At 43.5% G+C, this 15,562-nt stretch overlaps 1 protein-coding gene across 2 annotated transcripts in view; it reads right to left on the minus strand.

Annotated features, from left to right (window-relative positions):
- Positions 1–3,542: 3,542 nt before the first annotated feature.
- The window catches only part of AOAH (acyloxyacyl hydrolase), a 158,505-nt gene continuing 146,485 nt past the window's right edge, over positions 3,543–15,562 (minus strand). For both annotated transcript variants that reach the window (XM_019538687.1, XM_019538695.1), the window contains exon 22: positions 3,543–5,727. In XM_019538687.1, coding sequence (XP_019394232.1) covers positions 5,599–5,727 — 129 coding nt within the window. In that variant the 3' untranslated portion in view covers positions 3,543–5,598. The remainder of the gene's footprint in view (positions 5,728–15,562) is intronic.

A 15,562-nucleotide genomic window follows, 5' to 3' on the forward strand; every position in this document is an offset into this window, starting at 1 on the left:
CATCCAACTAGGTTTATCGTAAAACAGTTTTAGTCATTTTGAAAGCAGTTTACGTGCACTGAAGTTCTGTTCTGTTACAGATTTAAGCCAGTTTTTGTTCACTTAAACTGATTTAGATGCAACTTCTGTCCCTAGCTCTGATTCCTTCCCTAATATGCTGCTAATTCTCCACTTCTGCTTTGTGAAACTGTGAATGCTGCAAACGAAAGGATTGTTTAAAAAGAGAAGTGCTTAGATTGGAAGATTTGTAGGTTTTTAATGATATCCATGGTGCTCATTCTGCAAGTCCTTACAGCCATAGCTGTCTCTAATTTTAGCTAAATGAAATAAGAGACAGGGCCCAAAAAATAGCTTCAGAACTAAATCCTCCCTGAAAGGTAGGTGGTTTCATTTTTTGAAGTTTAAGTCTCTTTGATTTGCAGTTGACCTTTTCTTTTGGTGTAGTAGGTCAGGCTAGGCCAAACTACCTGGAGGTAAACAACCAAATTCTGGAGGGGGTTCTAAATGTTTCAAGACGGCTAAATATCTCACTTCTTTAATAATGGATTCTTCAGAAAAATATCTGGGAAGCTGAAGGAGGAGAAATATTTTATTTCTGTGAGCTAAAGAACATTATAGTGCCTCCAGAATAAACAGCTTGTAAAGAATCCAAATCTTCTTCGCATCCAGTTGTTGCTAACACTGACATACCAAGTATTATGGTCTTTCAGATTATGGATTGGATAAAAGAGTAAGTGGGTGCATCTTCACATACAATTAGCATGTAGCAATACATTCCAGTTCATGCCAGAATTGGCAGTTCATGCCAGAGTTTATTGCTCTCAGGCACAGCATTTACACATGCGCCTAGGACCATAGTATGAGCTGGGATGCAGCATCCCCAGTCACTGTCTACATATGTGTTTTGGCACACAACTACTCTACTGTAAGATAGTACTTGTCCTAGACAGTACTATCCTACAGCAGCGTTAATTAATTTACCACACCCTAAAATGGGCACTTCTGTAGACAGTGACGATTTACTGCAGAGCTAATTAGTCAGCTCTGCGGTAAAGCACAGGTGTAAATGCACCCAGAGGCCTGAAACTTGACATTTACTTTTGGGAGTAGCAGTACTTGCTGCAATTATGTTTGAACTTTATAGTACTACAGTATTTCTCCACTGCCAAAGAAAGTGGTTTTGCTAAAGTTTCTGTAAGGATTTTTCACCTTTCCACAGCACACAGAGGTTGGTATGAAGTTTACAGCAATAATATTCAGGGTAGATTTCATTTGAGTGTACTCAGTGTGCCAGATTCTGATATTTACAGGAGTAAAGTTGGAGCTGCTGCACTTATGTCATATTAAACATGTACAGTGCCAACATTGTTATCAATATACTCCAAAAATGGGGGTGGCTAAACACGTTACTGATTGTTAATGGCTATAGAAGTTAGACTGTTTCCCTTAAAAAAAGGGAACCATGGTGTCAGTCTTCTGAAAGGTGATGGCTTGGCAGGCCTGAAGATATCTTTATTCACAAATAGCAATTGCACTAGTTACAGAACAAACTTCCTGCACACTGCCTGATTTAATGTTGAGCAGGAGACATCACCTGCAGGGCATATAAAGATATGGTTTAGAATCAGTCCTGATGAGTATCAAGACTTTTTCTTGAGGCTGTCAAAGTTGTCAGTTGTGTGGGTTGGTTCTAAGAGGTGGACAAAGATTCACAACTCACTCCACAATGTGTTGATTATGCAGAACCAATTTGGCTTTGTCTGAACTACGCCCCAAAGTGTAGAACTTCTGTATCTAATCGCCAAGCCCCAGATCTATGTAGTTCCCATTTCCAAGTCTCTCTTGAATGGAGCACCAATATTTACCACTACCAGGACAAGTTAATATAGCTCCCTTGAGATTTGGTTAGGGTTGCTTTTAGATTGTGAAGAAGGTGTTCCATCAATTTTGTGTAAAACTATTTCCTTGTCTCAGAAGTCCAAAGTATTCACTGATACAGAAAAGAGACTACAAATATAGTATGCTTTGCTCTACATTGAGACATTTACTTGAAGATATTTTCTTGTTTACTATGTTATAAGGAACCCTTAAGCATTGCTTTATTAAAGGATATGCTGAAATGGAATCCAATACTATATGGTCAGGGTACCTGATTTTGTTTTTAAACATATGCTTCCCCCTTGCTCCCTCAATTACAACTTAGCAATATTTTGGTGCTAAAATAAAATAATTGGATTCTTTGAGCAACATGTGTCACTACTGATCTGGTAGTTCTATTTATGGTAATATGGATGTTACTTTATTTTTAATGAAAACAAGAAGGTTCAGCAGAAATTCTTCCTGAAAGTAATGGAAACATTTAGTTTAAAGTCATCACTGGACCCTGGCAGGGACATATTCTCTAGGGAGTAGGCAGTTTGTTCTCTTCTGTCTGTAGGGCTAGGGACAGAAATTACATATACACTGGTTTAAGTGATCAGAAACTGGTTTAAACCTGTAACAGAACAGAAGTGCAGTGCACATAAACCAGTTTCTAAATGGCTGAAGGGGTTTAAGATAAACCTGGTTGAATGTAGTATCAGACTTAACTGATTTGGGTCAAACCAGTTTATGAAACTTCTGTCCCAGACCCCTTCCTGGTTCAAGTTAAATCAGTCCCCCAGCATCCCAGCATGCTTTTCAGCCCTGGGCTGGGCTAGGCTGAGCTGTCTGCTCCAGCAGAGAAGGGTTGGGGTGAAGGGTGGCAGGGACTTACCCCCCTCCCCAGGCAAACCCTGGCTGGTGTCTGGGGGAGTGAGGGTTAAACACCCCTTCCCCTGCTCAAACTTACTGCTAGCTGCGATTGTGGATTACAAATCCCATAGGCACCTGGAAGCAACCCCTGCCTTTCCCTGGAGGCAGGAAGAGGAAGTGATGAGCCTCCCTGCAGAGTCTTGCTGCTGTGAGGCTGGACTGCAAATCCCTTGGGGGCAGCAGGAAGAGGAAGTGAACACACAGCCTATGCTGGTTATGTGCCAGAGAGCTGTGCTAGAGCACCCCCCAGCTTCTGGCCTGAGCTACTGTAGGCATGTGGCTGCATTTTCCTGAATCAAAAATAAATGTGTGTCTAGTTTAATCTCTGCAGTTTAGACTAACCTGCAAAGAATGAACCGATTCAGCCTTGGGCTTTTTGACTGTCTTTACTTAGTCTAGGTGATCAGTAGGGATCCTAGTTTTCTGTTTGCCATGGAAAACCATGGATTTTTGTGCATTTAAACAGGGGGTTTTTTTTTCTTTTTTCATGCGGAAAATTAGGAACCCTGGTGATCAGCCAGGCTTCTCCCATCTAGTACTCGGCTTCCATGTAGCGTTCAGAGTGCATCCTATAAGATTGTATTTTTCCTGTAATAGTAGTGAAAAGCCTCAGCCAGACGGGAACTCTGCAATACTAGACTGGATTTTTGACCAGTCAAAAATACACAGTCAATTAACCTGTTAAATATTGTCAAATAATTGCTAAGAATTTTAAGCATTAATTTATTAGAGCAGTAATGAGAGAGGCTTTAATCTTCATTAGGTTAGATAACTTTATGCTAATTACAAAAACAAGTTTGAAACAATGAAAAAATCTAAAAAAATTGTAATGAATTATAACCAACAATATTAGGTGAGTATAAATGTGAACAATGTTGACAACTGAACAGTTCTTCTTCACCTTGGCTTTCATCCCAGAACTGCAGGGTGGGTGCAAACAGTTGTAATACAAGAAGCAAAATAAGAAATAAACACACAAAGTGCGAGAGACAAGTCGGGTTTTTCTATGTGGCTGGTTTAGGTTTTTCCCTAGGCACAGGGGAGCTCCTGCAGTCCCATGTGACTAATGGTGGGGAGGGAGCGGGAAGGGAAATGAGGCTGGAAGAGCTCAGGAGAAAAGTAGGGCTAGGGTACCTGCTCCTAAATGGACTGATAGTGGCAAGCACTATAGTGGCAACTCGCACAGAGTACCATTCCTAGGCTCCTGGCAACCCCAAGAAAACTTTAGTATTGGGACCCCCCTTCGCCAGAGATAATGATAATTAAAAAATTACCATTTTCCAGCCCCCTTTCTGTCTGGGCCCCAGCTGACCACCTGGTTCACCCATGCCTGTGTCTGGCCCTGCTCACACAGCACCTGCATCCTGAACATATTCAGAATGTTGCAAGATCAGGCCTTGTTATTTACTGTGTATTACAACAGCGCAAAGGAACCTTTGTCACAGATGTGCAAACCACCATGCAAAGGTAGAACTAACAGATATTCCCTAGCGCAAGAGTTTGCAGAAATAGGATCAAACACCACCTGTACTTGGTGTAGTTAGCTCCACAGACTAAATCATATGCTATCACTTGTGTACAGCAAGCTTTTCTCATCTGGTTTGTGCTGAAAATATGTAGTCTAATGATGGAATAAGAAAAGTGGCAAACACTTCATTGGGCTGGCTTATGTCTAATCTATCTCTTGATTTTTGTTTAAGATGGGGGCGGGGGGAAGCACTTGACAAATGTAACAGTGTTATAACTACTACCAGTGATTTCATCCCTGCTCTGTTATTTACTCACTGGGCCCTTAGTAAGTTTACTTACCGAGAAATTCCATTAACTTCTGTGGTTCCTAAAGTTATTGCGAGTAAAAGCTGCAGAGCTGGGGATCAATATCTTGTCTGACTTAATGGCTATGGATGGCAGCTTACAAATAATGTAACCAGTATTATTACATCTTAAGGCAAGATTGGTTTTTTTTGCAATTGAAAACAGCTTCTTAGGAAGGATTGGGATTACTGTTGCTATTTATTAATTTAAAAATATCCTTGCCCAATCAGAATTTGCATTTGGCAGTATTACTTCACATTTGCTGTTTAATACATTGACGCAGTCATAAGAATCATCATTTGTCTGCATTTTATGTCAACATCCAGTGAGTTCTGTTGGATCTGGTTTACCTATTGGCCCATACAATGGGACAGTGGGGGCTAATCTTGGTGGGTGTGCCACACATTAGCTCCCACTACTTCCTGACCTATGCTCCCTATCCAACCCGGTACTCTGCTTTTTGCTTCATTCCCCGTGTTCTCTGTCCCATCTGTTGCCCTATTTGCCACTGTGCTGTTTTTCTGGTCTGCTGCATGCTGTACACTGAAACCACCTGTGACACTTGTGACTCGTGTTTCAGGTTGGCCACCCCTGCAATGGGAGATAACAGAAACATGCTCTCATGAAAGGAACTTGAGGTAGGTTTTGGAATTTGCTATGTACAGAATAAGCATTTTTGGATTTTCATACTGATGCGATAAGCAGCCCTATGAGCAAACATCCTTTGATTTATATTCATGGCTCCACAGCAAATGCATAACCAAAGCTAAAGTGTAGATTGCTCAATTGGGTATGTGGCTTTTCAGTAGATAAGCGCTTTTATGCTATTCTCACACTTACTGGCTCTTTCTGCTGTTACATTGATCCCAAAAGGCTGTCTTTAGTTTGTATCTTGTTTCAGGATGCAATCCCCTCCCCTCCCCCTGCCCGCCCCCCTGAATATGGAGCACATAGGAAAGAATAATGCTGCATGGCTCAACAATTCTGAACTCAGTGTCCTCCTTGATCTCTGAATACAGCTTCAATCTGACTGTTGAATGGATTCTCTTTTCCAAGCACTTGAGGCCATTCATGTAATGCCTTCTGCCAGAGAATTCTTGCCCCAAGTGCTGTAGCAATCTGCAAAGAGTGTATAGAAATATGGTCAGTTTCTTATTCTGCCTTTGCTGGTTGCTTTTATCCTGCGGTAATGCTTTGAAGCCTTATTTCTACTCAAGAGCCCTATTGCAAAAAGCACTGCACAATCACATAATGAAAAGATGGTCTATCGTCTCTTCCCACCCTGGGTTTGGAGAAAAGGAAACCTGAATTGGAGGAGTGACCCTTCCTTAGCAATGTTCTCCCTCCCCCTCTCTTTGTCTCTCTCTCCCCCCCCTTAGTACAGTTGGGCACAAGGCTACAGCCAGGCAGGAACCAGGGGCCCAGTAGGCAGGACCCAGCACAGGAGGAAGCACTGCACCACCATGGCTGCCAAGATGAGGCATGGCAGTAGCAGTGGGGAGTTGTGCCCCTACTGCTGCCAGATGGGCAGGGTGTGCCTCACCTTGGTGGCCATGGTGGCACAGTCCTCCTTCCTGCACTGGGTTCCACCTGTTGGGTCATGGAGGTGGCTCCTGCCTGGAGCTGGTCCAGCCTGGGTGTAGCCCCATATCTGACCGTGGGCACAGAAATCTAGAGGGAGAGCACGTGCCCCTCCCACTCCCTCTGACCTGTCGCCTGTGTCCTCCCACCCTTATAGACTTAGTGACAAGGAGCTGTTCTCCACCATTGCCTGACTGCCACATGCACATGCACATGCACATGCACATGCCATGTTACCCCCTGTGTCCTATTTCCCACAGCTCCTTGCAGGCTGGAACTCTGACAAATGGCAAATGGAAAACCCAGATTCCTGCTCATCAGGGTGAAAAATAAAATACATTGCTTGTACAGATGCAAGTGGTAAGTGGCACTCACTAAAGTCTTTGTTTTCTTATTTTTACTTTTATGCAAATGTATATGTGGTATGGCAAAATAAATTGTCTGTAGTATTCAGGGATGTTTAAAAGTTGTCTTTCATGTACTTGTAGTGCTTCTGCATTGTCAATTTTCTGTTAAAACATCTGGGGCTGACCCAACCCCTCCCCCCTGCCCCAAGGTGCTCAACAGGCATAATTTCAAGCATTCCTCCAGAATTTAGAAGCACAAGAAGTCCTCATAGCTAAAGGGATTTGTGTTTCTAAATCTCTTGGGTACTTTTGACAACTTTTACTTCCAGCTAAAGTCCATGGAACCTGCACATGCTCAGCACCTCTTTTAATGACATCACACCTACTTTTAGTATTTTAAACCAGTTAACAAGCTCTAGTTCACCACTGGTGCTGGTTGGCTGCACATCCCTTCACTTGTGGAGTGTGTTAATTGATTCAATGTGACCTGACTAGTAGGACTGTGTGAAACAATATCATCTCATTTCGACGAGACAGTGTTTCATTTAGAGTTTTGTTTGTTTTGAAACCACTGTTCCATTTCATTTTGTCGAAACTGTTTCTCTGTTTTGACATTTCACCCATAGGCTATAATGGGGAAGCATGAGACTACTTATAACTTTGTCATTTCTTTCCTGATTCAGATGAAATGTATAGGGATGGTAGCCCCTTCTGAGGCCATGAAGCCTACCAAGTTTCAAGGAGATAAGTGTAGGGGGTTCTGAGAAATTGCACCTCAAAGTCTTGAAAGCAAAACTCATATCACAAGTTAAGGCACAGTGGGGTGAAAACAGCAGGCATGGTAGCTCCTGCTGAAGCCACGAAGCCTGCCAAGTTTCAAGGAGATAGGTGCAGGGGTTTCTGGGAAACTGCACCTCAGGCTGCTGACAAGCAAAACTTGTGACATGGGTAACACTGTGTGTGTGTGTGTGTGTGTTAAGGTGTGCCCTCACTGGTGCTGGGGCCTCTTCATGACACATTAGTGTGCCCCAGTTAGGCTTCTTCCTCCCCTACAGTCTCATCCCACCAGTTTAAATGACAGCAGGTTAAAAAATAACTTACTGAGCAGCAGCACAGTAGCACTATCAGAATCTCAGGCAGCCAAACAATGACAGAACCTTTCTTTCCTCTCCTGCAGGAGCTTCTCCAGCAGCTGCTAAAGAACTCTGCCAGTCCCAGCCCAAGGGCTTAGATGTGTCCAGGGCCATGCGTCCTTCTGGTCAGGTGCTAGGGTTGCTGGTCCAAGGACATGACACTGGCAGACAAGGTCCTTTCCTTCAAATCAATCTAATCTGGTATCTTTTAGCAGACCAACTGAATAGTTACAGAAATATATCTTAGCAAGCTTTCAAGTTGAAAATCCCACCATGGAAGCCATGTCCTTGATGAACATTGGCAGTGCCTGTGGTGGAGAAGGAGACTGGCTGGTGGATGGCATGCTAGCATGGGACAGTGGATCCCCCTCTTCCATGTCCCCCACCTGTGTCATTCTGCTTCCCTGACTCTTCACCTACACCTCCATCCACTGATCCAGGGTTTGGCTGCTGGAAATGTTGCTCTTCACCCTCGGCTCACACGTGGTGGCCATCATGTGGACTGCACTAGACTGCAACGGATCAAGCCATTTCGTGATGCCCTCCTTCAGTCACCTTACCAGTGCCTGCATGTCTGGTGACAGTGGCTTGCCCCAGCCAGGAAAGTTGATCCCCTGGAAGATCTCCATTTGGCTGTGAAGTTCCCTTACTACAGGGATCACCTGGCTAAGGAGGGAACTGCCAGCACTGAGGGTCTTGGTGGCCTCAAGGAAGGGCTTGAGAACCACCAAGATGTGGGAGATGGTATCCCACTCATCTCTGTTAAAGGGGGGCCGCTAATCCCAATCCCCCTATGCAAGGCCATCTCATAGATGGCCTTCTGTTGCCCGACCAGCCTCTTGAGCATCAGGTATATGGAGCTCCACTGAGTCTCCACATCCTGCATGATTTTGTGCTGTGGGATGTTCAGCTTTGTTTGTTTGTCCTGCAGCATCTTGCCCCACTTGATGCTCTGGTAGAAATAGCCTGCCACCGTCCTGCATTTGGAAATGCACTCACTGGTGGTGCTGGTGCTGTCACCGGCAGACTTGTCCCCCTTCAAGGCATCCCTGACAATGAGGTGGAACTTGTGTGCCACACAGCGGATGCCAACAAAGTTGACACTGAAGACCACTTTGACCATATTTTTGGCAACCATGAACCTGTGGGTGAACTTTCCCTGCTCAAGAAGCCATCCCTGCACCAACCAGTTCATGGCCCCCTGGTATCTGTTGCCATGTGGGACTCATCCACCACCTCGGCTTGAAGGCAAGCCCACCAGCAGCCTGACTGGTTGCACCAGTACCCTGTGAGGGAGAGGTAGGCGTGATCGCCACCTGACTGCTCCAGATGTCCAAGGTGAAGTGTAAGGCCAGCTACGGACCTGCCTTGTGCAGCTCCTCCCTCAAGTACTTCCTGTATGCCTCATACAGAGAGGGCACCACTGTCCTGCTGAAGGTGGTGCATGTGGGCACTTGGTATGATGTACCATAAGCACCATGAGCCTCCTGAACCCTGGCCGCTCAACTAAGAAGGGCTGGCCATAGACAGCAAACATCTCCCCAGTGCTTTGGATGACCTCATTCGCCCCTGCAACGTGCCCCGCTTTATGTCTGCCTTTCCCCCACTGTTCCAGGGTGGCCTGCCTCTGCTTTGTGGGGATGGGGGCTTTGGAGCGAGAGGGAGACTTCCCTTTGGGAACGCTCCCGCTGGTGCCAGGCTGAGGAGGAGCAAGGGCAAGGGGGTGGTGCCTGCAGACATGCAGCAGCATCCCTGTGGTGCTCATGTGTTTTGTTCCCTTGTCCTGGCTGGTTTTGGCTCAGCAGTGCAGGCAGGCAGATAGCATATGTGGCATCATCTGCCAGCTCAAAATGATCCCAGACCACACTACCCACTTGGTTCTGGGGTGTGGGTGCCTGTGTGGATCCTGCAATTTTCCCTTCCTAAGCAGGTAGAGGCACAGCAACGGGAGAAGTGGACTCAGCTGAGCCACTAGCCTCCGAAATCTTTACCTCAGCCTCCTCTGAAGTGCTTTCTGTAGAAGGAGATCTGGCTGAAGGGGAAACTTGAGGGGTGTGGAGCACAAACTCAGCTGATTCCCCCTCCTCCCCCAAAATCTCCCCGGAACTGGCACTCAGATTCAGATCGAGCTCCAGCTTTTCCTCTGGCACTGGAAGGCTCAGCACGGGAAGTGAAATGGGGGTGAAGGAGACTGTGGTGCTGGTGCTGGTGCTGGTGCTGCTGTTTGTTGTCATGGTGGTAGGAGTGGAGGTTATGGCTGGTGCTTATGGAGGGGATGCAGACTCGAGCACAGGCAGTGGCACTGATCCCCTCTCCTTGCTGCTTCTGGAAGCTTCATCCCTGCTAGTTGTAAGAAAGAGGCTGCAGCACCATTTCAGTGGGGAGGGGGGGACTTACACCACTCCTCCTACCCCCTCTTCCACCCCTCCCTGAAGGCTTGCCGGCTGCCTTTCCACCATGCTTCATGGTGTGTTTCATAGTGTCTTGTTTTTATAAAAATATATAAATCTATCTGTGTTCCTATATAAATTCTATAGTGTAATATGCTGCAAGATATAAGTGTATAGAAATAAACATATATAAGCATATCCGCCTTCCTATATACATCCTATATGCTGCCAGATAGAAATGTATAGAAATAAAATAATAAAAAGGCAATCAGGACTTATAGTAGAAATGATATCTTTTATTAGACCAACAAGATTTTTGCAAAAAAATTCTTTAATCATAGACCTGGATACTAGAAATAAAATATAAATGTATCTGCCTTCCTATATCAATTATATATTATAAAATGCTGCAAACTACAAATGTATAGAAATAAAAATATATGTATCTGCCTTCCTATATAAATTCTACAGTGTAATATATTCAATCCAATTATGAAATTACAAAGAATAAATCAATTAATATAATATAATAACACAATAAAAGTGTCTAGAAAGAAAGCAAAAGGTATTGTGGAGTCCCACTTGCTAAGCTAGCAAGTAGGAAATCAAATGAATGGTAGTAGTAGCCTTTGTTATCTAGCACTCCTGAGCTGCTGGAAGATAGCTCAGTAACTGTCAGACCCCAAGGCAGAAAGCGGAATAGTTCAAACAATGCTGCCTTTTATGCTGTTTTTCCATCCTTCCCCCACAGCACTGGGATTGGCAGGGACCTCAGGGAAGGATCACAGTCACTGGCCAGCTACACGGTCAATATGAGAGTAGTCCTTCGTCCCCCTCCACCCTCTTCCACCTCCCCCTCCTTACTTTTTGTTTCCCTGCAAGCAAGCCCAGCTTGAACTTTGAAACTCGAAATATTTTGAAACTTACAAAACTTTTTGAGTGCCCTCATTGCATTTCGAGGCTGTTTTGAAGCCCTTTGTTTCATTTTGATTTTGCTGTTTCGAGCTCAAAACAGCATCAAAATGAAACAGCCAGCAAAGTTTTGCACAGCCCAATTAACTAGTCCCTTCAGTAAGTGCACCTGATACAGTCTCCCCTCTGCTACATTCTATGTCTCTTTTGCTGTAGGAGTGTAGGGACAACGTCTGTAATTTTAGTGTTGAAAAACACTCCACAGAAGCAGCTTCATTTCAGCCTGATTTTTCCTTTTACAAAAATTCTTCATACTCAATGTATTTTTACTGTAATTTCTGACCTGCTAGTTCTACCTCTTCATTTCTGATAACATGGTAGCTTTACTTTCATTTCTGAAGGCACCCTGATTATAATTATAGAGATTAAAGTAGGACTAACAAAGACCACTGCATTAAGGGTCATGGTGGATGTTTCAGAATTTGGGAATAAAATTAGGCTCCAGACTTCAGGATTTTTGTTGATTACATTCTGTGCTTATGCAAGGGGTTTCAGCAACAGCTGAAAAGCCAAAAGGCCTTTTATTCATAGAACAGGTAGGCAGAAACAACACTGCACTAGTGATGGCTTTCAACTGTGTTACAGGAAAGTCATCTCTTTGGAATGAGATCTTTTAAATGCAAACTATAGTACCTGAGGCTTCTTGCTAAACTAGCAGCAGTATTAGTTTGCAATAAGTGGATGCTGGGCCATATTCTGGTTAAAATACCAAATGTGTTTCTTATCAGCTATTATATTAGTGCCATATGGTGAAAAGCCCTTAACTATAAGTTAGAAACTGGTGCTCTACAAGCTATCAAAGTATCCATAATAAAACTGTGAGCCCTCCACTGCCATATTCATCCATTTTAGTTCGCTCACACATAGTAGTGTTCTATGTGAGGCAGTTGCTTAAGGCAGTATAGTCTAAAACTATATACTGCAGCTGCTCATTTAGTCGGCACGGCTTCATGTTGGAAATACATCACAGCGGTGCACTTTGATAATCACCGGTTTTCAGAACACTCATTACAACACGATGAGGTGATCTTGGGTAAGCTAATGGTTTCTTGGGTTTAATTGGGCTAGAAAGCCCTCAGCTTTGCTCAGCCATATTCCAAATGTATTGAGTTACTGGTCCAGCTGCAAAGCTTCTCTTTTTTTCCATTTTATTTTTCAGAAAATTATTGAGCACTTTAGAAGTTGAGGGTAGAGTCCTAATCACCAAGGTGTCTAAGTTATATGCTCAGTAGGATTAAGCCTATTTGCAGTGGCTGGGAAAAGTGGTCTTGCAGGCTTGCTGTTTAGTTTTTGTCTGGGTTCTTGGACTGGAGTATGTGTGTGTTTTCTTTCTGTAAAGAAATAAGCTGTCTGTGTGAGAAACTTTGTTTCTCAGATAGAAATGCACTCTGACATGATGGAAGGAAATGGAATAGGGAGAATCTAATCACCTTCAAGCTGTGTTTTTTTCCTAGCTGTACCTACTCATCATGAATCCTCCATAGCAACTCAAATGAGTTCTGATTGGGACTCTCAGGGCTTTAGAATGCTTTTGGTGGTTTTGCAAGGCAAATAACTATGGTGGTGCTACAGGATCCTATTGACATGCATGGTCATGTCATCTGTAAAAAGTAATCAATAACTGAAACAAACTGACTCTAGGAGGCGATGGCTTCCAGAACAGTTTATCACAGGATTTTGAGTAAAAAGTGATACAGAAGCTTAAAGGAACCCTTTTTTTTTTTTTTTTTTAACCAATAGAGCACTTTTTCTTTTGTTTAGAAAACAATGATACAAATTCATCATTAAAACCCCCCCAAAACCCTAAGCTCCAAGTTATTTTCTGCATCCAAAGAGAAAGCATGCACTCACAACCTTGCTTTTGATCTTCAGAAGGAAAATCATCAATATGAGTGTTTGATTTATGCATTCTAAAAACAGATTTGTAAATTTAAAATCCCCCCGCCTCCCAATTTGATAGAGATTTAACAATAATGAGGAAAGTCTGGCATAGGGAGAACTCACTGAAAAATATAGGCACCTAAATGCAGGTATGCATTTCCAGGATGTGGTTGCTCAAATGCCCTTTCATTGCCTTCTTCATGAATAGTTTTCAATATGATATTAATGAAGAAATCTCTTTTTTAAGCCAATAGTCTTAGCCATTAGGTTAGAGAGCAACCTTCTCCCTCTCTTTTGCTCTATAAATATTTAATTACAAAGGGGAACGGCATATTTTAGGGGAAGGACAAGGGGCGTTGAGCCCAAGTCTCGAATTGCTCAGCCAAGCGTTTTTACCAGTTAAGTCATGGACTGACTATGCAAGGCCAAGTGCATACTCCATCCCTCTGGTTGAAACTGGCCACTGGGTGCCCAAGAGGAGAAGATAAGGGGCAAAAAGAAGAACAAACCAGAAGAAGTTGTTCTGTGGCTTGATAATCTAGCTACTGTCCTGGAATGTAGAGGGTTGTGGATTCTGACTCCACTGGTGTCTCTGTATTTAACACTACTCTGTATGCGTTTGGGGTGAGGGAAGGGGAGGGGGAAGAGATTGTGTGTCTAAAGTATTGTGACAACTTCTGCTATTGCCTGTACTTACTTGAGGGGACTGTATCAGCCTTACCAGATTTGACATTCAAGTTGCCTGACAAGTGGGAAAATTTAGTTCTGTCCTCCTAGCCAGAGCCACATGGCATTAAAGTAACACTTGGCCAGTGGTGTTCATCATGCCATTATAAAATGAAACTTTAGCATGAAGAGGAAGTGAAATGTTTATTATTGCCCAAGCGTATTATTATAAGTCAGTCAGCAATCAATGCCACGTTCCCCTTGGCCATCACTGCAAAGTACCATAATCTATACCAGGGATCAGCAACGTTTTTGGGCAGAGTGCCAAAAACACCTGCGACCTCGACTTGGAAAATTTTGGTGTGCCGGGGCTGATAGTGGGGGAGCCACGAGGGGCCCGATCCTTGTTGTGGCAGTGCAGCCCTGGCCCCTTCCCTGCTATCTGCTCCAAAGCATATGGTCCAAGAAAAATGCCTTCAAGTGCCACACTATGGCATCCATGCTGGGGGGTTGCCTATCCCTGTTCTATATCTTGCAGTAATAGGTTCATAATACAGTACAGTTAAATGTCAAAACCACCCCTCCCCCAAAAAAGGGGTAGTTATTTTAATAAGTCTAATGAAGAAATCCTGACAGACATTACATCATTTGAAGCGAGACAGCTGGCACTCTGGGTAGAAAAGAAATAGTGCCTATAAATGTATCACCATCATGGTAACAGCAGAAATTCTAGGCAACAACTGCAAGATGCAAATTCTAGACATGAGTGCCATACTTAAAACAAATGGCCAAGCTCAGGGGCCAGATTTTTGACTCTCATTAATGTCTACTTTATAACATCTGCGCAGCACAAAGTAGATTTACAGCTGTTCTAAGGGACCAGTCTCAATTCCCCTTGTACCATAGCAATGCCTAGTAGTAATCAGCTGGTATAGTTGACATGGCCACCTCCTTTGCACCCTACAGAACTGAATGTGGACAAAATAAAGGGGATGTGGATGAAGCACACGTGTGCTTCTGCATTCCCTGCCATCTTGGTCCTTCATAGATTTCACAGATTTTTGTCCAATCTCCTCTTAAATACCTCAGTCCTCATTGCAGTTGGCTACGAATCAAAATAGCCTTTAACCAGCATAAGACTGAGAAGGCTATGTAAGCCTACTTTTGCCCTTCCCAGGCTTTTTCAGCATGAATAATGCAATCAGACTTGAGGATCAGAAGCATAATCTTCCTTTTTTGTTGTCAACTGAAGATAGGCCCATTTTGCTCAAATACATAATTCATCCAGTTTCAAAAACACTTCACTCCAAGTCCTGCAGTGAAGACTGAGCTTACAAGTTAAGGGTGGCTTCTCCATTTCATTAGATTTAGAAATGTTACATTTGTCTGATATGTATTGTTAGCCAAGCAGGAATGTCTGCTGTTAAAGCAGTCCCATTTCTACTTGGAAAGAGAGAGCTCCCCTGTTACTTCAGCTGTTCAGTTATGGTTATAGAAGATAGTGGAGACTCATTTTAGTATAAGATAGATAGTATAATAAAACTTTAAAACTCCCACCACCTTTGCAGCATAGCTACCACTAAAATGTGAGGCCATATTACAACCAATTGTAATTCCCAATTACCTGCAGGGCACACACGTATTCTGTACTTAGATTGGACCATTAAATTGAAGGCCATCAAAGAAAGCAGTAGTGCCCTTGAAAGCAGCTTTCCAGAACTGACATCACCATGGAGACAGGTCAGCATGATATGACACAGAAACACCTCTGTGAAGTAATCTTTCATTGCTTTCAGGTTGTTCCCATAATTCAGTGTGCCGATTCAACCAGTCTGGAGGACAGGCCAAAGCTGATTTGCCTGTGATACAAAGGTATATGTTTCTGCTATTGGAAGTTATGCAGGTAGTTCTGAACCAATACAGTAAGTCTAAACATAGATGATTAGCTGTTGTTTAATTGGTTTCTTGCCAACCTATATGACAA

The sequence above is a fragment of the Crocodylus porosus genome, unplaced genomic scaffold (assembly GCF_001723895.1).
Source record: "Crocodylus porosus isolate Cpor-Errol unplaced genomic scaffold, CroPor_comp1, whole genome shotgun sequence".
NCBI lineage: Eukaryota > Metazoa > Chordata > Crocodylia > Crocodylidae > Crocodylus > Crocodylus porosus.